At 44.9% G+C, this 24,107-nt stretch overlaps 1 protein-coding gene across 1 annotated transcript in view; it reads left to right on the top strand.

Moving 5' to 3' along the window:
* The window catches only part of Tmc3 (transmembrane channel like 3), a 39,276-nt gene extending 23,435 nt beyond the window's left edge, over positions 1 to 15,841 (top strand). Inside the window, exons 13-22 of the mRNA XM_021168016.3 lie at positions 1,340 to 1,588; positions 2,109 to 2,237; positions 2,979 to 3,046; positions 4,720 to 4,848; positions 7,199 to 7,309; positions 8,144 to 8,269; positions 9,017 to 9,095; positions 10,413 to 10,455; positions 12,185 to 12,440; positions 14,420 to 15,841. Of these exons, the coding sequence (XP_021023675.1) occupies positions 1,340 to 1,588; positions 2,109 to 2,237; positions 2,979 to 3,046; positions 4,720 to 4,848; positions 7,199 to 7,309; positions 8,144 to 8,269; positions 9,017 to 9,095; positions 10,413 to 10,455; positions 12,185 to 12,440; positions 14,420 to 15,263 (2,034 nt within the window). The 3' untranslated portion in view covers positions 15,264 to 15,841. The remainder of the gene's footprint in view (positions 1 to 1,339; positions 1,589 to 2,108; positions 2,238 to 2,978; positions 3,047 to 4,719; positions 4,849 to 7,198; positions 7,310 to 8,143; positions 8,270 to 9,016; positions 9,096 to 10,412; positions 10,456 to 12,184; positions 12,441 to 14,419) is intronic.
* Positions 15,842 to 24,107: the final 8,266 nt, after the last annotated feature.

Genomic DNA, 24,107 nt, shown 5'->3' with positions numbered 1-24,107 from the left:
ATGGGACCAACATTTTCCATCGCCACTGAATGGTACCTGTCATAGCTGCCTAGACTGTATAGTACCTGCCATCACTGTGAGACTGGATAGTCAACCTCCCACTACTCTCCAACTTGGACAGTCACCTGCTATCACTGCCTAGACTGGATGGTCACCCAACATCAAGGCCTAGATTGCACAGCCCCTGACCCATCACTGTCCAGACTGGACAGTCTCTTGTAGTTGTTCCCCACAAAGTGCCCCTATGCCAGTGTCTTCATCATCCTTGCCCTCTAGTGCTTATATTTGTGTCTCATATGTTCCAGTCCTTACCACCATGGTCCTTTTAGGGTGTGGAGAGAAATTTAAGCCCCAACAGTGCTGTTATGAGAGCCTGGGCTGTTGCCACCACATCTCTCTGGGCCATGCTACCTTATTTTCATTCCTTTATCAAGGAAGACTGCAACTCAAATGAGCACAGAAAGATGAGCTGACCATAGGTTCCAAGTGTGCTCCAGTCCCAGCCCCACACTTACAGAGCAGTTTTAATATTCATTTCAGCCTGCTCAGCCTTCGAGGACACCATGAGTGGGAGGGGATGGAAGGCATGAGGAGGAACTTCCTGGAGGTAGTTTACTCAAAGAATACCATAAATAAATAAAAGAGGCCATAGAAAGCCAGGGCTTTGAAATCACATAGACCTTGGCCCTGACCTGCAAATTAACTGCAGTCTGTCTGGAGCATTAGTCTACCACCTTCTGAAGCCCAATCTCCTTGTGAACATGACTTAAACTCAAATGAGCAGATACTGTCCAAACACCCATGATGTGATAGGAACCCCTCCCTCTGCCTTGAGGTTGAAAAGATGTTACCTAGAACCATAGAACCATTTCTGATACTCATTAGGTGACAGTGAGTATGGTATGTTTTAGCTGGTGTCTTGTAAGTGTGGTCACCTCTAGTCAAATGGTAAGGGGAAAGGAAGGAGAGAAGAGAGGAGCAAAGAGTGGGGAAAATTGTGACTGGAGATGGAGAAAGAGACAGGGTGGAGAGGGAAAGAGAGAGAAGTATAATCACCTGGGGAGAGAGAATGATCTCTCCAAAGCAAATGTGGCCACTCCTTCATCTGTCCAAGCTGGATTCTTAAAAACATAAATTACCTCCCTCCCTCCCTCCCTCCCTCCCTCCCTCCCTCCCTCCCTCCCTCCCTCCCTCCCTTCATCCCTTCCTTCCTTCTTTTCTTCCTTCCTTCCTTCTTTCCTTCCTTCCTTCCTTCCTTCCTTCCTTCCTTCTTACCTGCCTGCCTGCCTACCTGCCTGCCTGCCTGCCTTCTTCCTTCCTTCTCTTTCCCTCTCAACAGGAAGCTGCTACTAAAAACATCACAAGCCACTGGGCAGATGCTCCCACCTTCTCTGCCACCAGGACAGTGCCTGAAGAAGGGCAGTGGCCCACACCTGGATCAGGAGCGGAGCTCAGGAGAAACACTAGCACATGGGTCGTGGAAGAGACAAGCTTTCTGACTTCTATCACGCCACACACAAAGGCCAACAAGACAGTGCCCTACATGCAGGGCCCACAAGGCCAGTGCTGGGAGACATATGTTGGCCAGGTGTTTTCCTCTGCCCTTTGAGAAGTCCCAAACACTTCACCCTGGGAACATTCTTGGGCATCACTGTCCCTTTTTCATAGAAGAAGAATATGGAATCCAGTGAGGTTTTAATATTCTGTGCTCCAGGATTCATAATTAATCCTAGTGATCAGAACAAAGTTACTGTCCAGCAGTGACTAAGCAAGGCCCTTGTCAAAGGTTATCATCAACCTCATAGGCACATCTGGTTAAGAGCTTGTGTTTCAGAGCCTCAGACCTTAGGGTCTTCCTAAGATTTATGTAGTAGTGTCTTTGCCTTGGATCTTGAATCCCAAACCCAAACACCCATGATGCAATAGAAACCCCTCCCTCTGCCTCTGTGCTCTATAGAGATACAAAGGGAAAACATAAGAGGGCTCCTGGCTCTGGCTCCATGGAAGGGACAGAGACAGGGAAAACCAGGAAGAGAACTGTGGAGATAATAGGAGGGAGGATTGTGGGGGGTCAGGACATGGTGGCAGCAGGACCCAATGTGTTGCAGGAGATGCTGAAGCTGTCTGTCATCGACATGCTCTTCACTGTGGCCAGCATCCTCCTCATAGACTTCTTCCGAGGACTTTTTGTTCGCTACCTAAGTGACTATTGGTGTTGGGACCTTGAAAGCAAGTTTGTAAGTAAAATCCTTCCCCCAGTATTTCACTTGCGGAAGGTTCTAGAAGCAAATCCATCTCTTCCTGTTGGCTTGTCTATGAATCAGGTGGACATGCATCATACAGCTTTTTCTGGGGAGTCTACTTTTGTTCATCTCAAATAGAGGGAAACAGACCCAGGAAGTGGTTCCATTCAAGTCTAGCTTAGTGAACCTACAAGATTCTTGGAGTTACTTACAAAAGCATGGGTGAAGGGTTACTTAAAGACACATGGGTGACTCAGATAGCTACTTCACTAAAATGCCAATGCCGGTATGGGTGATGTGAGCAAAGCTTGCTGCACAACTTGTAGGCAGCTCCACTAAAGAGTCTTTCCTTTCCTTGGGAACTGCTTGCATAGCCTAGGGGAGGCCTTTCTGAGCCTTGGACATTTCCTGAGCCTTAAGTCTTGACTTTCCTAATTCTCCTGATCCTCCTTTCAGAAGGGAATGCTTCAGTCTAAAGAAATAGCTACATAAGAGCATGGTCCAGGGAGTGAGGTAGAGATACCACAAAATGGGATTCATGAGGAAAGAGGAGAGGTCATGCTCCACTGAGCTCCTGCCCCAGGCTTTCATTACACCATTTGCTGAGAGCCAGCAAGACAGTGATCTCTGAGTATCTACAAGAGCGAAGAAGTTGGTACAAATGGCCATAGTGCAGTACTGTGCAACAAAAAACTTTATGACTTCGTTCTTAATGCAGATGCTTTTCTCTAACAGCCTGAATATGGAGAATTCAAGATTGCCGAGAATGTGCTGCACCTTGTCTACAATCAAGGGATGATTTGGTAAGGACAGTGCTGCATCTCAGCTTTTCTAATGTCATCTGAGCTAAGGTTTTAATGGGCCCAGAGGGACCTGTACGCACAGTCATAAGCATCATCAGGATGACCCCAGCCCTAACTCTAACCCTAACCCTAACCCTAACCCTAACCCCAATAGGGTGACAAATTCTTGAATGAGGTGATTTTAGTAGTGACTTCCTGAGGGTTTTACAGAAAAGAATGACAGAGGGAGTGGCTCCTTTTTAAACCACTTTTGGTCATAGCCCCTAAAGCACCTGCATAGGAAGTAGTAGAATCCTTCATCTGGGAAGGAGGTAAGCAAGCAGAAGACTGCTTCTTGCCAAGGTGTCAGGAACTCTGTGGTTACATTGGAGCACTTAGAGACAGACCATTCTTGGGAATTTCCCATTATTCCTTTCATGTAGACACTAGCCTCAGATGGAGGCCTATTCTTCTGAATAGCTCACACATCCTGAAGGGTGACCAGGATCCTGGCAAGACCCTTTGACTGAGGCACCTCCAGCCAAGCAGATCCTGTTCCTATGGACACCAGGGCACTGGCAGAGGTCATCTTGCCATTCTTTTCTCAGTAGTGGGTGGGGACCTCCCACTTTACCTATGGGACCACAAATGGTGCTGTAGGTCCAAATAATGTTAGACAAAGAAAAAAAAGAAGCTTGGGTATTCTGTACATTCAGAAAAACAACCTCTGACATCTGTCACAGACTGCATAGGGAACCCAGTTGTATAAATCAAATCGTTGTAACTATGTGTACTATTTATTTAATATGTGCTAGATCCCTGGAATACTGAGCTAAATTTTTCACTGCAACTCTTGCAAGTAATTGTAGTCTTTGTATGCAGTAAAAGATGATGAAGAGAGGCACAGGAGACATGTCTGCCATAAGAGAGCAAACAACTGCTCTTAAAACACTTATTAAACACTTCATTTTCCTGCCACTAAATATGAATTCCACTGTAATAGGTTCAATTGCATATTCAATACAAATTGATTTTAAACTAAAGTGGAGGTCCTGGGCTGTGTTGTACCTTTGACATTTGTGCCTTGGCTAGGTGTCCTGGCTTGTTTGAGATAACTGAGTATTCTCAGCTCACTAATTCTGCTCTTAGAAGTGTCCACATCTAGACACCAGGTCACTCTTTGGGTAATATGTGTTTGAGCAAATTGATTTGTTTCCCCAGGTTTGCCTTCCTGATCTACTAACTTGGTTATCTACTCTTCCTTTCCCAGTTTCAGATGATTAAGTGGACTAACACATGTGAGGTGCCTGAGAAAAACAGCCGACAAAAGTTGGGGATGTTTGACCTTTGTTAATTCAGTCTGAAACTCAGTAACTTATTAGCTTAGTTCTTATCCCAGACCTGCAAAGTCTAGAGTCTATTCCAGGACCTGATGCTCCAGTGTCGTCTTCTCCCCAGAGGAGGCCTTTCCTTTTCCTGAATGAGGAGAGAGATGAACACATCACCAACACCCACCTTCAGGGACTCATCATCCCTCTGGAATGTGCAGACTGGGTCTTGTACCTTCAGAAGTTTCTTCAGTTCTTGAAGTACAGGGTGTACATGGAATGTCTCACACCCTTGCTCCACCATGGGGTATCTGGAGTGCACCCCTGAATGTGAACACAGACTGACTTGACCTTCTTCCATTTCAGGATGGGGGCCTTCTTCTCTCCGTGTCTGCCAGCATTCAATGTTCTCAAGCTCATTGGGCTGATGTACCTGAGGAGCTGGGCAGTGCTGACCTGCAATGTACCCCACCAGCAAGTGTTTCGGGCTTCCAGGTTGGTAGCTAGCGTTGCTGCCTCCAGCTGAGACCATGCATCCTCTGAGCCTCTTCCAACTAGGGGCCTCCTACCATGGTATCTATCAAACCCTCAAGTTTCTCAGATTGGTTCCCCCATGAAGTCACTGCCTATTCCCCACTCCACCTTGAAATCAATTGTCACCCCTTCGGAGTCCTTGGCAAATATCTTTAAATTTCTACTAATGTCTAATAATCATTTGGAAAAATATGCACAAGTTAGGAATATCAGATTTGGCCTTTCACAGACTCCACACCCCACACCCACATAAAGGGAGAACACCCCACCCCACTCCTTCCTCACAGTCCCTCCTGATTTCTACAGACCCAGTTGGGCTTGCCTGGTTTTGTCACTTATGTAGAACGTGACACACAGAAAGTGCTCCTTTGTGTTCAGATTTCTTATTTTCCACTCAACACTGTGTTGCTCGATTTCATGTTACTGAGGAAATACACACAACTGATCTGCTAATTTCTTTATCTCTGCCATGGCTGCTTCCAGCTCCTTATTGTTAGGGCTAACATCCCTGTACATTCTGCTAAGTGTCTTTTGTCAGGAGTATACCACAAAGTATAATGCTGAGTTTTAAGGCAGGCATGTATTAGTCTTCACAGCTGCTTAAAAGATTGAATTGCTCTATAATCCTGACAACACTTATTCTTCCCTACATTTAGCAATGTGGGTGGATTCAGAACATATTTTAAATCTCACGATTACCCAGTTATAGTGCTTCATCACAGCAATTATCTGTGTATCTGCTTGTCTCTATTAGTGGCTTTCAAACCTTTTTAACATGACCTGGATAGTAATCTATTTACATTTTATCTAATGACCACACATGCCTATGTTTGGATATATATGGTTTTATATATTTACATGTGATTATTTAATCATACATATACATAATAAATGTGTAAGTGTTCATCAATGTATAGTTTAGGGGGACAGAGACAGGGTGGGACTTCACATACCTTCTCTGTTAATTCCATTTGAGCTGCTATAACAGAATACCTAAACCTGGACAGTTTATAAAGTATATGTTTTGACTCACTTTTCTGAAGCTAAAAGTCCAGATAAGTCTAGGATTTGCTTCTAAGATGCTCCTCAAATGCAGTGTCATCTAGAGGAAAGAATAGGCCTCCCTGTGTGCTGCAAATACAAGGACCAAAAGAACAAATAGGATGAGCTGAATGTATGTATCTGAACTAATTCCACTGATGAGAGTTGAGTCCTCATGGACCAAACCACCTCTCAAATATCCCACAAAAGCAACCACATGTCAGGGGGAGGGTACAAACATTAGCCCCTGCCTGTTAAATTCTGTACAAGACTTCTAGTTAAGTAATTTTTCAGCAGAGAAGGAGAAAGATGGGAAAAACTGACAGACAGGATAGTTGAGCATCACTAGACCCATAGACTACACACAGGGTCTCACATGCCAAATTGGTCAGAGCTACCAGTAGAGAAGCTGGGCAGTTGACGGCCCTGATACTGGTCTGGGAACCAGGGATGAGGCAGCAGGGCTTACCCCAGTAGACCATTCACTTTGAGCAGTAAGGAGCAGAGAAATAAACAAAACAAGAGCAAATGTGATCCAATTCAGATGGCTAAGAGTCACATCCAACAGAGCCCCAACCCTGGGACCTAAGAAGCAAGCTCAAGGCTATCAGAGAAGAGGAAGACATGAGGTCAGGACCCTGGTGGGTCCTAAAGTAGTTCTGAGATTTCTATGAGTAGAGTTAACTGGGTATAAGCCATGCACACAGGGATAGGATCACTGTCTTCTTGGTTTATAGCTTACAAGTGCCCAGCCAGTATTTGTAAAGTAAACTTGCCCGAGTAGAAGCTTCTCTCTGAAAGCTGAGTTCTGGGTTTCTAAGCTGGCCATGCCCCTCACACACAGCAGTGTGTGTGTGTGTGTGTGTGTGTGTGTGTGTGTGTGTGTATGCAAGTGCATGTGCATATATGTATGCATATACATGTAGAGGCCAGAGGTTGATAGCAGGCAGGCACCTTTCTCAATTACTCTCCACCTTATGCTTTGCCAGTCTGACCAGGCTGAATGGCCAGTAAGTCTCAGGGACTGTCCTGTCTCTGCCTCCCCATTGCTGGGATTTCAAGTATGCTGCCTCCTTCAGCGTTTTCACGCGGGTGCTGGGGATCAAACTGAGGTCCTTGTGTTTATGCAGCAAGCACTTTACCAACTGAGCCACCTCTCCAGGCCCCTGATAAGAGAGCACTTCCATCCACAGAGGTGGTAGTACTTCTGTGTAGCACTCATTCAGACTCTGGAATGAATGCTGCTTCGTGATACTTGCTCTTTTTGCAGATCCAACAACTTCTACCTGGCAATGCTCCTGTTCATGCTGTTCCTCTGCATGCTGCCCACCATTTTTGCCATTGTCCACTACAAGCCGTCTCTGAACTGTGGTCCCTTCAGGTAACACACCTAGAAAAGTGAAATAAGTAACCAAGCAAATGGATAAGTTAATATAACACAATACAATATTTTTAAATAATGGAAAACAACCAACAGAGCATGGTGTGGTTCGTCACCCCTATCATCCTAGTATTTGAGAGGCTGAGGCAGGAGGACTGTCAATAGTTAAAGGTCAGCCTGAGCTATTGAGTAGGACTCTGTCTCAAAACTGAAAATACACTTGTATACAATATATCCAGACTGAGTAGGTTGTAGTAATGTATTTAGAAATATATGTATAATATAAATATACATATGCATACAAGTATGCATGTACTATGAGTTGATGCAGAAAGAGATCAGGGGTTTGAAAGAGAGCAAGTGGGTGGATCTAAAGAAGGGGTTGGAGGTAGAAAAGAAAAGGAAGGGAAAGGAGCAGATGGTTGTACAGAAATCTATGTGACTGAAGCCAGGCTTTATTTGAAGACAGTCCATGCCAGCTTTCAGTCTGGAGTATCTTGCTGTAGCCATACAGATCTCAACTGCCATCTCCATCTTTGCCTAAGCCGATTTTGAGCCAGGAAGCCATTAGAGGTGACTTCATTTACTTGCTAAAAAGCCAGTGCACTCATAGTGCAATCAGTGGCCTCACCTCCATACCTACCGGGTAACCGGATCACTACTTCACATAACTTCAGGAGTGTTAGGGATCTTGGTCATTTGGAGATTGGCCTCCAGCTTTTATAGCCACTTGTGGAGATCCACCTCTAGACACCCAAACACTTTTGATAGATCTTGAAACATTCCGCTGGCAAAAGCAGCCCAATCTGGAGTCATCTTTTTCTTTTTTCCTAGCGGACAAGAGAAAATTTATGACATTGTGTCCGAGACGATAGAGAATGACTTCCCGACATGGTTTCACGCTGTAGTTGGACATATCAGCAGCCCCGTGGTGATACTTCCAGCTGTACTGCTTCTGTTGTGAGTGCTACACCTCCCAGCCCCTAGGGGGCATCACATCTCCCAGCCTACAGGGTCTGTCATAACTTCCAGACTTGAGGAGACACTATTCCCCACAGTCTCCAAGGGGTGCCACACCTCTCAGCCTTCTAGGACAAGTGTGTAGTCACCTGATCACACTGATGGCCAATAATTTTTAAAAATTAGTCCATTCAGAAAGCACTTACAAGTGTTGATGATCTAAACATTGATCCTGAGCCACACTTGAGAGCACAAGGCACCATGCTACGGAGGGATGGCTGCATAGCTCCCGAGTCAACCACGTCATCTGGAAGGCTACTGTGGCCACTCTAATGGGTCCGGACACTATTAATACCAGTCGAGTGTTCTGCAGAAGTGTAGATAATTTTGAAATGTCATAATTCAGCTGAGTAGCTTATGTTTCTTAGGTCTTTCAGAGAGAAGTGAAACCAGTAGCTACAGTTTGATTGGCTGCAAGGTGCCTGCTGGCCTTGGTGCCTTATATTTATTGTCAGGGTGCAGAATCTGAAGCAACAGAGGTCAGCTGCGGGGAAACAAAAAAAAAAAAATGAAGTTGTGCTTTCCCAGTGACCACAGGCTGTGAGAAAGAAGGCAGATGTATTTTTGTTCAAGATTCAGAGGCTAGTGAGGAGGAACCCTCACTTCGGCTGCCCCCTGAGCAGGGCTGGGAAGCTACAGAAGCAGTTTAAAGAACCCCGCTTACTATCCTATGTCCTTCCATGCCAGCATGCTCATCTACTACCTTCAGAGCATCGCGAGATCACTCAAGCTCAGCAGCCAGCAACTCAGGATGCAGATCCAAAATGCAAGTATCATCTGAACTCAGTTCTCATCCATGCCAATGTCAGCCCTGGCCAGACACCTGCACCCTCTCCAGCACGAGAGTCCAAAGCAGCTCCAACCCTCAGATGACAATGCACATGTACTATGGTACAAAGTGACTACCCACCGAGTCCCTCCAAGTTATTTCTGAGACTAGCCAGTGGTCACTTGCTTTTGCTGGGAGCAAGCCTGCTGCTCACTTAAGCCCTCTTTGCATGGCACCTCGGTAGACTTTAGTAGACTGGTGAAGAGCCACCCCCGCCTGGATCAACTTTGACCCTTGAGCCCCTAGTACTGTTTGAACCTCAAGCACTCTGCTCTCTTCTTTCTTATTTTTTAGATTTTTGCCTGGCATAGACTCCTTCCCACCTGGACCACACACCTCTCCTTAAGTAACCAGGTTGAGGCAGATACTCCCAGGCCTTCTGCTTCTGTCTCCTGCTCCCTCGAGGTCAGGAGGAGGCCAGGGAGGTATCCAAGGTACCAGACTTTCTGGGTCATGTGTATCTTGAAAGTCATACTTCCTTAAGTGAGGCCTCCTGCTCACCTCCTGTCTCTCATCATCACTGAAAAACAACCCTATGTCCCCTTTTCACTAGGGAAAGAAAACAACTGCTCCCACACATGCAAATTTATGTAAAGGAGTAACAGCCTGGCTTTGTGAAATGTCAAGTTAGGAAGCCATTTCCAGTGGAGGGCATTTTGTCAATGGATATCTCCCTAGTGGCTCATTTGTATTTTCTTTGTGACTCAAACCATTTCAGACTGAGTCTCCCTAATCTAAAGATCTGAACTGCTTCAGGACCTGAAAGTCCTTGAGTGTCAACATGAGGCTGAGAGTAAAATTCCAAAACAGGAAACTCTTTCATGCACAAAAACTGTGGAAAATAATATTCTATAAAGTCACCCCCAGGCTGAATGTGCTCAGTACAGGTAAAGCAAAATGAATCTCAACTGAGACTTGGGCCTTATCCCTGAAATAACCAGAATATGAAACTCTACAGGTCCCAACTCCTTCATCTACAGGATACTGTTTGCCTTGGCAGAGTTTCACACATGCATGAACTAATTGTTTCTACAGGAAACCCCTCAGGCATAAAACCTTGGCTTTTCCATGTTTACATTTATTCACTCAAATAATAGGTCTAGTCTCTATGTCCTGAGCATTCTGTCCTCAGTGGTACTATTGTGTCCAGAGTATGAATAATAGCACATAAGTCTTTCTCTCTCTCTCCAAAATAAAATGGTAACTGCTTCCTCTTAAACCTAAAGCAAACTGGTTGTCATTCTTATTTTCCAGGCGAGATCTGAAGATAAGAAAAAGGTTGCCCAAATGGTAGAGGGTAAGTGAGTCTTAAAATACAAATGTCTACTCTCTAAGTTGTTGAGCATTTACAGAAGGGGCCTCATAACCAGTTCTGGATTTTCTCAAGTCACTGGGCACACTAAAGTAAAACCAGGGCCAGCCACTGCTCTAAGCCCTTGATTTAATCATTTGCAGGCCTATAACTAACCCCCAATCCTCTGTAATTAGATAGGGGCTTTGAAACAGGAGAGAAAACTCAATGTGGTAAGATGGAAAATGTTGAAGCACCTGCTTGTCTAACCACTTTGTGTCTGTCCTCTCAGGCACCCATCTCTTCCCACATGAGCCCATCTCCCAGGCTTCTGCCCAGGCTCCCACATTCCTAAGTTCTGTCTTCTCTGACCTACGGCCCTAGCCATCCCTAGCAATGCCAGGTAGGCAGGCCCAGCCATGGAAGCAGATTCAAGTGAAAATTCAAAGCCAAAGACTCTCCAAGTTTATACCTTCTTTCCTCCAGTTCTCCAAATTCAGACCCATCAGGGAAGAGCAAGCTATGCCCCAGAAAGAAGGAGAATGTGGGAAACAGATATCTGGCATGGCTAGAAGGCCAGATTTGGGGGTGGAATGACAGGTTCAGCTCAAAAAAGAGCCAGTAACTCTGTCTTCCCCTTGAGGTCACTAATAGAGTGCACTGAGAGTTCGTGCACTGATGCTCAGTTGGTACCACTGAGCTGGCACAGCCCATGCTACCTACCAGAGCATGACGGAGAATGGAACTCAAACGTCCCCGTGAACTAGCTCCTATGAATGTTTTAAAGTGATATGTCTGGAAGAGAACTCTTCTCCTGCAGGAGACTCAAGCCCAAGGGTCACATTCCATGTGGAGGAGTCACCAGGTGACAATTTCACATACAAGATGACTGTGCTTTGTGCTGTGAAACCCATTGTCACTGTTAGAGATGAATTGTCAATTGAGAATACTACATAATCTAGGCAGAGCCACCAGGACCCACACACACTTTCTCCAACAGCCTTCCTTGCCTTGAAGGGTATCAGATTGTACCCTGTAGTCTCAGGTACAACACTGGACTCCTCCATTCCTTGCCTGGATACCATGCTTCAAATGGCCAAATGTGTATTGCCAAAGGTCTACTGTGTTTGTAGGTGCAGCTGATGACTATAAACTCTGTTGCTGTCAAAGTCCCTTAGCTAAATTAGCTTTGTGCCAGCCAGTGTTCTCTTGCAATAATAAATACATCCCATTCTTTTTTTAAAAAAAGATTTATTTATTATTATATCTAAGTACACTGTAGCTGTCTTCAGATGTGCCAGAAGAGGGCATCAGATCTCATTACAGGTGGTTGTGAGCACCATGAGGTTGCTGGAATTTGAACTCAGGACCTTCGGAAGAGCAGTCAGTGCTCTTACCTGCTGAGCCATCTCGCCAGCCCCACATCCCAGCTCACAGTTTCAGGTTCCAAACTGTGTTCCATTGGCCCCATTGCTTAGGAGGGGCCACACCACCCTGTGATAGTGTGCCAAGCAAATCTGTTCACCTCACAGTCCAAAGCAGAAAGGGAGTCTTACAATCCCCTTAGAGCACATGACCCCTATGGCCTGAGGACTCAGCACCAGGCTGTAGCCTTAAAGGCTTTTCCCAAGAGTGCCAGATAAGGGACCAAGTCTGAGCATGTGCCATGTGGAGACTTTAAGGTTCAATGCACAGCAAACCTGGACATGTCACCTGCTCTTTCCTCTATCCACAGCTCGAATCCAGACTCATGAGGAAAGCAGCAAGAGGCTTCTAAAGGACAGCGACCTTATCAGCCAGCTGTCCTCAGTGTATATGGCAACATCCCCAAACAATGGCCATATGCTTAACTTCGACTCTCTGAGTAGCAAGAGCCTCAGGATGGAGGCAATCACAAGGTCCCTGCCTCAGAGTCCTGGACAAGGGTCCAGGGACCCCTGCTCTCCTCTTCCAGATGGATCTAGGTCAAGGCCAGAGCAGGACACCAACAGGTGAGGGTGAACTCTGGCACAAAAGGAAAGCAGACTTCTTGAATGAGATGCCAGTGGTGGACCAGAACCATTAGGGGCTGAGGTCCTTAAATTCCAGGACTGCCCACTAAAGGAGTGGGAAGGCAGGGAGTGCCAGGACCTGAGAATGTGAAAGTGGTGTGGGGAAGGGGAGGTCAAGAGCTTTGAAACCTACATTATCATATCATCTATAAGCACACCTTCCTCAGCCTAATATACATATTTCTGTAGCCTGGGAAAGTAAGATGTCCCAAGTCAGCATTTTAGGGTGCAGAAGTAGAAGGTACAGCTCCCCAATAGCCTGGGGAGTTTCCCAAGACTTTCAAAAACATGATTCAGGCCAAACTCAGATCTGATTCATCCAGGGATGAAGATCAGGACTAGCCAGTTTAGGAAGTAGAACTGAGGTTAGTAAAAGCATTTTAATTCAGGCTTAAGCAGCAGGGTTAAGTGAAAGAGAGATACACTCAGAAGGAAAACCGAGGTGCACTGGAGAGCACGGGCAAGCTTAACAGTCACAGCTCATTGTTTTTGTGTTCTTGTCGTTGTTGTTTGTTTGTTTGTTTACAATAGTCATACAAAAGACTTCGGTGGGGTTGAAGTTAATTATGTGCAAAGGTTTATTTTTTTTCTTTTTCTTTTTCTTTTTTTTCCCCCTTTGGGTTTTTTTTTTTTTTTTTTTTTTTTGAGACAGGATTTCTCTGTATAGCCCTGGCTGTCCTGGAACTCACTTTGTTAGACCAGGCTGGCCTCAAACTCAGAAATCCACCTGCCTCTGCCTCCCGAGTGCTGGGATTAAAGGCGTGCGCTACCACACCCGGCGCAAAGGTTTATTAAGAAAGTTAAATGAGACCCTGCAGAGCAACTGACAGGATTACAATGTATAAGGTAAAAACATAGATTTCCAGTGACACAGAAGGTCAGGATACTGTCACTGGAAACAGAGTGAGCAGTTTTGTTTGAGACACTCAGGCCTTGTCTAGGGAAGGAATAAAACTCTATGCAAGGTCACACACACTCAGGCCTCAACCCTGGTTCCTTAGTACATAGAGTATCTATGGATGAGAGGACTATGAGCCCCTATGTCCCAGCCGTCATAGTCAGTGTTGAGAGTTCTGGGATTCCTGCTTCTTGGCTCGTGGGAGGCTCTACTATACCCTGGGTGATGGGTGCCTTCCGCTCCCTGGGTCCCAGAGCTTCCCTATCTTTTTATCTGGCCTCATTCCACTTTCGGTCTGCGAATGGTAAATGGTCTGCACTTCACACTCAGACTGATAAGTTATTGGCAAGACCCTCAATGTGTTATGGATATGGGCCAGATGCTTCAATTTCATCTTCCAGAAAGCAGGAGAACCCAGATTCCTTTACTCTTCAAACAGCACCCAGAGGAATGAGGAGACAGAATTATGTCCATCATTTGTACTACAGTGGACATCATAGCAATAGATATAATTTTTCTTTTTCCTTACTGCAAATTATCATAGACCTTGAGGATTTGTTTTATGCAAGTTGTCTTCACATCCTTGGAGCACCTTGACAAGTAGGGAGGAATCTAAGTCTTTCTTGGGAGGTCACTGGGGGCGGGGACCAAAGCACAGTCACTGGTCCTTTGACAGGTAGAGTTCCCCCAAGTGGACACTTGAGGGAGTTCCTGAGAAGCTGGAGAGCAGGTTAGCCCACTAGAGCAGTATTCCTAACATGCATTCCATAAACATTAGCCCCATAAAAATGTTCCTAACAGAACCAGTGCTCTGTGATGACATATGTTAATGAGGCCTTTATGTGCACCCTCATAGAGATTGTCATCCCTTATATCAGGGTTCTGAGATGTTCAGTGTGTGGCTCTGCTCCCTGAGTGCTTCTATGCATGCAGCCCACAAATCATGCACAGACACTTTGGAATTCCTGGAGCTGTGGAGGGATACAGAGGCCATAGCTACTTAACCACGTCTGTCTTACAGGCATCCACATAGGCCATGTTCCAGCACAAGCAACCTCCACAAGAACAGATCCTGCTCATCTGTGACCCAGACACAGCCCCTCAAAGATGTCCGCTCAGAGCCTCTTTCCCGGAAAGACTTTCAGCCAATCAGTCCTCCTTTCTGTGGATCTGGGGTCTCTACCTTGATGACACATGACCACAGTCCCCATGCTCCCAGGTACTATGTCGTTAATGAACGTGACTCTCACAAAAAGACCCACCTAGCTTTCTGGCCAGAAAGACATTTCAAGATAGATGCTTTAGGGGACATTGTAGAGCTGTACCCCAGGAATGTGCAGCAGTACATGTCCTGGGTTCCCCACCAGCCTTGCTCTCCACAGCTGAGTGAAGAAGAGGAGGAGATGCTCAGGCGAGATTTGGTCCAGTGGTCAATCCCTGCTAGCTCCCTGACAGACCTGCCTCGGTCTTCTTGTTTTTACACTGGTGACAGATCAGAAAATAACACCAGAGACCCTAAATACCAGCGAAGGGTGTACTACAGATCTGGGGATAATAGTTTTGAAGACCAGCTTGAGAGGCCCACATTTGTACACAGAAAGTCACGATCCAGGAACAGCCAATACCCACAGCATGCCCTGAAGGCCAGAGTCAAGGCCAAATTTGAGCCGTCCTTCACAGAATCTGATTCTGTGTCAGCAGCATCTAGCAGTGACCATCAAAACAGCAACAATGACCAATACCTGCATGTCATGTCCAGCCAGGGCAGATTCCCAAGGTCTGCCAGCCAGCTGGGCAGGAGGAAGGCCAAGTCCAGGCAGGTACTGCCCACAGATCTAAATGATCTAATTTGTTCAAATGTCTAGGCGGTTCAAATGTTCCATGTCCCTTCCTAAAGACTGGATCTCTTTGGAAGTATTGAGGGCACATGGTCCCACCCTTTCTGGAAGAGAGATCTATCTGTGAGGTGTTAGAGATCTGTGGGGCTTCTTTAGGCTTATGTATTGATGCTGCCTGAGGTTCTGAGACCCCAAAGGCTGTAACTTCCTATTCAAAGCAATGAGGTATGCATGGGCATTCTCAGTGTTTATTTACATTAACCATATCAGGCTGTCATTTCAAGAAAATGACAGGCCTTTGATTCCATTCAGGGTGTCCATGCTCACCTACAAGCCAGATATCTCATCGGGACTGCAAAAACACTCATCACTCTTTTCATCGTTAATAATATGAGTGAGTGCTTTGCACTATGGACTTTTGACATACACGTATCAGCACTCCATAGTGAGCACCCAAAATCGGGTGGCTACCCTTGAAGTATTCTGAGTACATAGTTTATGAGGACAATCGGTTTAGTAGTGGCCAGTGTCATATACTGCAAACTTATTTAACTCTGTATTACTCGGTCATAGTACAGATTAGAAATGATCCCAAGTATATAGCTGGGGTTTCCTGGTTCACTGGGAAGGATGGGAATTGAGACTTGGTACCATGCTCCGCTGGAATGGAGGTTCAAACGTCCCCAAGACCACCTGTCTTTCTCACCTCTCAGCTCTGATTCCGTGTTTGCAGCTCTTGTTTTCCCCCAGGACCAAAGGACTTCAGTTCAGGTAGAAAGCGAAGAATTCACAGTTGCAGAGATGCCAGGCCTGTAGCCTCCACCTAACAAGCCCACAAAAAAAAAAAAAAAAAAAAAAAAAGAGCAAGGTTGACATTACCTGCTTCCCACTGTGTCTTCTCAAAAGGAGTTGTTCTTTGGCTCCCCTGACAGGCCCTGTGAAGGGCAGCTGTGTATGCTCCACCCCACGGTAACCAGCTTGGTGTCTTGACTCCTATTTTCATATTGCTTTTTAAAAGCTCTGACAGTTAATATTTCTGTCTCCTCTACTATTCTCTGAACATCTGGGACAAAAGTGGCACCTCGGTTCTACATTCCCAGTAACTGACACACAACAGGTATCACATGTGTGTTTCCTGTCACTGCTGTCGATTAGAATAGCAATGGGACCCTCCACACATTGAATTTCTTTGGAAACTGAGAGCATCACATTGACCATTGATGATACCATGGTCTGGTAAGCCATGAACCCTTGTAGCATCCAGAGTAAAGGAATGGTTTCACAAGTCAACGAAGCCTTCATAAGCTCTTTCAGTCAGCTCTCCGTGTTAGTGAGATCAGCAGCAAGGGTGGCACCACCCCAAGGCCGGAAAGATGTCCTTGCAGAGGTACAGTCTGTAAAAACTTTCGGTAACCTTAGTGCCAGACTGAGATTCCGGGCAGATCTTCTGTTTTCAGGTCCATGTGCACCAAACTCCCTGCTTCACAATCCCCATGCTTCATATGCTTCTTGTCAGAGCAATTCCACTCTGATTCTTGTGACTTTCACACCATAATTAGAAACTAAGTGGCTTCAGAGAACACACGCTTGTTGGGAGTGCAGGCATGGCCGGCTGGGTCCTCTTCTCCAGGTCTCACCAGGCAGCGGCTGAGGCAACAGTCGGGGCTGACATCTCACAGAGGCCCCAGGCCCTCTTCCAGTCTCATGTACTTCTTGGTCAGATGCCCAAGCCTTTGGGTTCTAGAGCTTCCTGCATGTCCATGCTACACAACATGGCTAATGGATCTTCACTGGCAGCATAATGTGTCCCTATTCGGTTTCCAGTCCCTATTAGGAGAGATAATATGGGTCCTCACTTTACAAGCTGAAAACCCTTCTTCCTGATTCCTAGAAGTTGGCTCACGGGGGACCTTAATCATAGCATCAAGACCACTTCACCTTTTCTGTATAACATAACCCCACCATAGGGTGAAATTTCATACTGTCCAGGACATTCCACAAACCATCCATCCCAAAGAGGCAGGACTCTTGGAGGCCTGCCACAAATACGTAATACCTTGCTAGAGGTAAATGGATGAATGTCCTAATGACTAAATCACATATGGTAACTTAGCCACATATGATTAGAGGCTAAGATAACTCCCAATGCAAACCAAGAAGGTTTGTATAAATATTGGTATTGGCAAAGTCCACACAGATAATCTTCCTCACTGAACTCATGAGGATGGGTGTAGAAGTTTTCAAATTCTATGTCAAGTTGGCTCTAAGAGGTGATGGTCTAGATGGTTCTGCAGTGCCTGGGATGTCCTTTAGTGACAGAGGCACCCACAGCAGTGCCACAGTGAGGACGCCTATCCCAGGTTCTGGGGTTAGGGTTAAGGCCTGGAGTTCCCTGGGACATGGAAGTAGGTTAGGGAAGCCAAACCTATTTCCAGACACAGGCAGGATCAGCAACCTGTGCTACAAAGGGAGGAGAAAGCATGAGCAGACCTGAGTCATTGCAAGAAAACAGAGGCATCCCATAACATAGCCAGGGCTGATGTGTGAGTTTCGGGGCATGAATATATGGTACCTTGTGTTAAATGATTCCAACTTAGGAAAATTAGGAGACCCAATAATACAAAATTGAGTGTGGGGAGCACCCATATTCCCTTGCAAGGGTCAACAAATGTTTGTATTTTGTTTCCATGGAGCCATTTGGTTTTAATAATAAAGCACTATAGAGCTGTATCTGGAAGACCGAAACAGGAGGAATGGACCACAAGTTCAAGGTCAGCTTGAGCTACACAGTGCCAGGCTAGCCTGGGCTACATGAGAATAATCAGAAGAGAGAGATAATCAGATTCTCTCTTGTCCTCACACTAGAGGTCCTCCCTCTCACACTGTCAAGAGCTCACTTTAAATGGACTCAGTAGATTGTTGTTGTTGAAATACTAAATAATCCAGGAGCAGGGTTCCTTCCTATCTTAGACCATTATATTCCTGGATGAAAGACACACACATAGCCTTTATATTTTAATATGCCGTATGCAGCACAATACCTGGGCAACTGCCTAGACTCCATGCTGTTAGAGTCTACTTTCTATCCTTAACTCTATTATTACTTACTATTTCAACTGGGCTGCTACTAGCTCCAATTGGCCAGCCCACATAACTATGCTTTCTGGCATCTTTTTCCTTGGCCTCACTCTAAGGCATGGCAGCTCTCCCCCTCCTGCTCCTTCTTCATGGTCCCAAGCCCAGGAAACCTAAACCCTACCTATGTCTCTTCTCCCCAGCTATTAGCTTCTGGCATCTGTATTTGCCAATCAGAATTAACTGGGAGTAAGGTCCCTCAGTGTCTTACCTGTGGAGTTTCTCATACAAATAGTTTTGGGGGACCCAAATTAACATTAGAAGCATTAACCTACAAGAAACATTAAGCCAAACCCACTATATATTGTCGTATTTACAGATACTGTATTGTGAATATATGCATATAAGCATCCATAGGCAATACCTAGGTCTTAAGTCAATACTATTGTCCTATATCTATTACTATATTTATTTGTATTTGGGGATCTAGCACAGGACAATGCACAGATAAATCACCCTATGTCAGCTGGGTAGTGTTTCATTATTTGGATAAACTATATGATATTTCTTCTTTTCTCTTTATGATGGGAATTTCTGTATCTTCCCTACTGAAAATATGTGCTAACTATCTTTTGTGTGTTTTCTTTGAGGTTATTAGTTCTATAAAAGAGAAACTTGAGCTTGTGGCAGGCGAACATATTAGGTTTTTCCAGTTTCCTCTTTATTAGTCTTTGCAAGCCCATGTGTTGCATCTCTTGTCTTGGCAGGTGATGGGAATGTTTTCCTTAGAGGCTCCCCAAGAACCTAATCTTGCTACAATTCTTATCAATCTGATGAAAAAGTAATAAATCAAATGGTTTTATTGCCTTTGCTCTTTATTTTTCTTTTTCCTGTCTCTGCAAGCCGATGTGTGATTCACTTCTCAGTGACCTTACCCCCTTTCCTGCTGCAGGGCCATCACCAGTGTGAATGGGTACATGAGCTCCTAACAAAAGCATAGTTTGCCACTCACTCATCTCCCTTCACTCTCAGAAAACTAGCCCTTATCGATGCTGTAGGAACGGAAGGCGATCAAGCTGTCTTATCAAGCTTGCTTTGCGTAACTGTGGTTTCACAAGATGCCTGCATCGCTTAGTAATGGTCTGTGGCAAGAGTGATTGCCTCCTTTATTACCCTGTCATCAAACTATTATTGGTAGCATGATCCAATAATATTTTATTAGAAGTCTAGGAGGCTGAGGAGATAACTCAATGGTTAAAGCATGCACACTCTAGCAGAGACATGAGGTGAGTTCCATTCCCAGCACCCTCATTGAGAGCCTCACAATTGTCTGTAATTCTAACTCCATCCAATGGCCTCTTCTGGCCTCCAAAAACACTGTGTTCATGTGCACACACACACACACACACTTATCCTAAAAATCACTACATAGAAATGTGGTTTTCCCATTTCTTTTTTTTTGTGTGTGTGTGTTTGCAAATGATTGGGTCCTTTTATCTTTTCCTAGTTCCTGGTAGCCACTGGTCTTTACTTCTCATTTCTGTAACTAGGTGACTAGATGCTAAATGACTCAATCCAGGTAAAATGCACGTGTAGGGCAGCAGCTGGCAAGCAATAAGCCTGAACCAACAACAACTGTTGCTAAGGGAATGATAAGTGGGCATCTCTGTGCTTATTTACTAGGTCTACAGTGTCCTGAGCTAATGCAATAAATATGTTGTGACACCCCTGCGCTGAGCACCTATCTCAATGTCAGCTTGGAGTCCTGTGATCTCTGCCAGGGCACTTGGTGGACCACGAGGCTAGGGCCTTGTGGGAGGACACTGAACAATAAACTTAAGAGTTCAAGTCTTCCTCTTCCCCTTCAGCTCTCAAGTATAGCCCTAAGCAGACATCAAAGGAGCTCCTGCTTATGTCCATAGAAGAGGTTTGTGGGTGCTGCCCAGGTCCTCTTTGCTCCAGCCAGTTGCTTTCCCTCCCCTGGGCCTGCCTCCAGCATCAAAACAGATGAACCAGCTCTAGGCTACCTTTGATCTCACCTGCCTTTGGCAGCCAGTTTGTCACAGGCCTTGGATACAAAATTTACTTCTCTAAATATTTTGTCTACCCAGGACCTCCCATTTTGGAGAGAGCAAGGATTAAAGTTAATTATAAGTAACTTTGTTTTTGTTTGTGGAGGGCCTGGAGAAATGGCTTAGAAGCTAGGAGCATACGTTACTGTTGCAGAGGACCCAAGTTCAGTTCCCAGCACCTGTGTTGGTTGGCTCACAACCAGCTGTAACTCCAACTCTGGGGTATCTTATAGCACCTTCTGGTCTCTGTAGGCATCTGTACATACATGCACATATGGACACATATAAAGAAAAGTAAAACTTTTTGTGAATAAAAACCTTCCCACTACACTTTGTAAGCCTGTCACCTCTTCGATACTGATAGTTGCTAAGAGTCATTTTTTATAACAAAATTGGCTTTCCTGGGCTGGAGTGAAGCTCAGTGGTCAAACATTTGCCTCGCATGCGTGGGTTCATACACGGCATTAAAAAGGGGAGGAGGGGGCAAGACACACTTCCATTTACTCTTGTTTTCATTTTTGTTTATGCTCAAACAAAATTCTAATAGGCTCTATCCTGAGTCTCAAGCTAGAGTCACAGAACTTAATAGAAATACATTATACTGAACTCTAATAAGACTTTTAAAATGCAATAATGAAGGAGCATATGATGATTTAAAATGAAAAGGAAGTGTCTGGCCTACTCTGCACTGTTCTAAAATCACAGCTTTCTAGACTGGAACATTCTGAGTAATGGATTAACATCCCTAGCATGCAATGCTCTGTGGAGAAATGCCCTGAGAGGTGTGTCATGAAGTGATTTTGTCCTTGCATGGATGTTGCAGTGTGTTATGAAGTGCAAGAGGTCTACAACATCATTGGGCAACGTTATCTCGTGGGAACACTGTTGTACGTACTGCGTATGACTGATGTCTTAGTTAGGGTTTCTATTGCTGTTATGAAACATCATGAGCAAAAAAGCATGTTGGGGGGATAGGGTTTATTTGACTTACATTTCCAGATCATAGTCCATCATTAGGTGAAGTCAGGAGAGGAACTCAAGCAGGGCTGGAACTTGGAGGCAGGAGCTGATGCAGAAGCTCTGGAGGGGTGCTGCTTACTGGCTGACTCACAATTTGCTTTCTTATAGAACCCAGGACCACCAGCCCAGGGATGGCCCCACCCACAGTGGTCTGGACCCTCCCCCCACAAATCACCAATTGAGAAAATACTTTAAATAACTGGATTTCATGGAGGATCCTTCCTCTCTGATGACTCTAGCTTATATTAAACTGAAACACAAAACTAGCCAATATACAATAACATCCTTATGTGGTTCACAGATCCATATAAACATTAACAAACTCGCACACACGTTCATACATATGGTATGGTGTGTGAATGTTTACTGCCATTCGAATTACTATTCCTTGTTAAGCCATTTGGCCTTCATTTCAACTGCTAGCACTATCGCTTTTCTCACTTTTCAAGTAAAACAATGAGAAAACTTTAAGGTCTCAAATGGCTACTCATTTGCCATCAGTGCTAAATACTTGCCAACACAATGTGTGACTTGAAAGATCTGATGAGTGCTGGCTTTTTCTTTTTTTAAGTTACTTTTATATTGTATTTTTTCAGTGCTGGAAATGCAATCCAAGGCCTTGAGAATAGTATGCAAATGTTGTCTAGCTGAACTGTATCTCCTCTCTCTCTCTCTCTCTCTCTCTCTCTCTCTCTCTCTCTCTCTCTCTCTCTCTCTCTCTCTCTCTCTTCTTTCTCTCTCTCATACTCTGTAGCCCTGCATAGCCTGTAGCTCATTATGTATAACAAGCAAGCAACAGACTTGTGGTAATCCTTCTCCTCTGCCCCCGAGTGCTAGAATTACAAGCATGCACCACCATGCATGGCTTCCAAGCACAGACCTTTGTATCCACAACACTGTTGCCCTCATGAGTTGAAACTCATATATGTGACTTGTTTACTTGCTGTAACAGATGACCATCTTAAACAGTGATCACATTTGGAGAAAGATAAGAACTCACATTGTATTCAGTTAAGCTTTAAATCTATCCATGTCCCTCCAACAGCAAATGGCTGTCAATGAGAAGAGCTGCCTCCTATAAAGCCATGTGGTTAGACCCAGTCTGGCCCTCTGCTCTCTTGAGCAGTCCTCCAGGGCCCAGCAGTCAGTTCTCTCAGCTATGTTACATGAGTTTGATGGGTACATCATATCCCACATAATGGGTATTTTAATGCATTGGCAAATAAGTTAGTTTCCATTACAAGGGCAATTGTCCGTGCTTCTGTGTAAGTAAGATTGTTGTGTTGAAGAGAAAGTTAATATGTATCTGTTAATATGTAACTGTTAATATGTATTACTGCTTGGTTTGGATGAGAGCATGCAAGCTCTCACCCAATATAGAAAAAACCTTTCTCAGTACTGTGAGTAAAGCAGGTACTAACAAATCCTCTCCTGTTTGTCCACTAGATGGGTCCCCTTATTTGATCTGTAATTCCCTACAACCAGGGTTCTGCATCCTTTTGTGTCATGGTGGTCATTTATTTTGCCACAAAGCATCTTTCCATGTATGAGGTTTTCTTTTTTGCTTAAGTTTTCTCAACAATTCTTAACAATTTAAAGCCTTGTTTAAACAGCCAAACAGTTTGCTTTTAGTCAACCCATATCTCAACGTTATCTCAGATTATCATTTGTGATTCTATTCACTTTTAAAGTACGGCAGAGTGAACCATCTATTTTATGACTCTCAGAAGGATTCACATGTTCTTCTTCATGTGCTCTTCACAGTAGCCCAGGGAGATACATGTTATTATAACATTTCACGCCTGTGCAAATCTCAAAGATGTTTAGAGTCCTGCCCAAACCTACAAAGTCAATATTGGGGCTGGAGCTCAAGGTGCCCAATTGCTTTCCCAGCCAGACAGCCCCTCTTTTCTTCCAAAGGGGACTTTCAGGTCTCATCCTTCCTTGTCTTTGGAGGAAACAGTGGAGAGGTTACAAACAATCAGTTGGAAATAGGCTTGAAGAGGAGAGAACCTGGGCTGCTCTTACAGAGGGGAAACCAGTCCACACTCTCCCACGGGCCTGGTTGCCTCTGTGTTCAGAAGTTGCCAATAGTCTGCTGATTATTTATTTGCCTATTTAATGATGCTGGGATAGGGCACATGCTAGGTGAACATGCTACTATTGCACTATGCCACTAGACCTCTTTTTACTTCTTTTATTTTGAGCTGATGGCCTCATTAAATTTCCCAGGCAGACCTTTAATGAGTGGTCTTCCTGCTTCCATGTCCAGAATCTGGATTAAATCTCTCAAGGGAAAGCTGAGGTCTCCACCTGGCGTCAATGCATAGTGCTGTCTGCTGGATTTGTATATCTATTAAGAGCTCCCTGGGTGTCTGGAACCAAACAGATCTGACATTGATTTCAGCTTCTTCCTCCACCTCCATCTCCACCCATTCGAAGTTGTCTCTTCCTTTACTCAGAAAAGACATTAAGCTACTCAAGGGGGAAAGAAAAAGAAAAAAATAAAATTGGGAATCGCTTCAGTTTCTGTTATCAGAAGCAGACATTCCTGTGCAGGCCTCCTGAACTGACACTGGTGTGTACCCCTCCTGCCTACCTCCACCACCGGCCGGCTCCTCCACATTCTCCGGGCCACCCTGCAGAACCCCCCTACGAAGTTGTTTGCACGGTTTCACTGGGGGCCGAAAGCACCTGAGCACCA

This window comes from Mus caroli, unplaced genomic scaffold (genome assembly GCF_978045245.1).
Source record: "Mus caroli unplaced genomic scaffold, Mus_caroli_1 scaffold_8, whole genome shotgun sequence".
Taxonomy (NCBI): Eukaryota; Metazoa; Chordata; class Mammalia; order Rodentia; family Muridae; genus Mus; species Mus caroli.
Note: the sequence above shows the minus strand (reverse complement) of the source record. Positions and strands in the feature narration are given on the sequence as shown.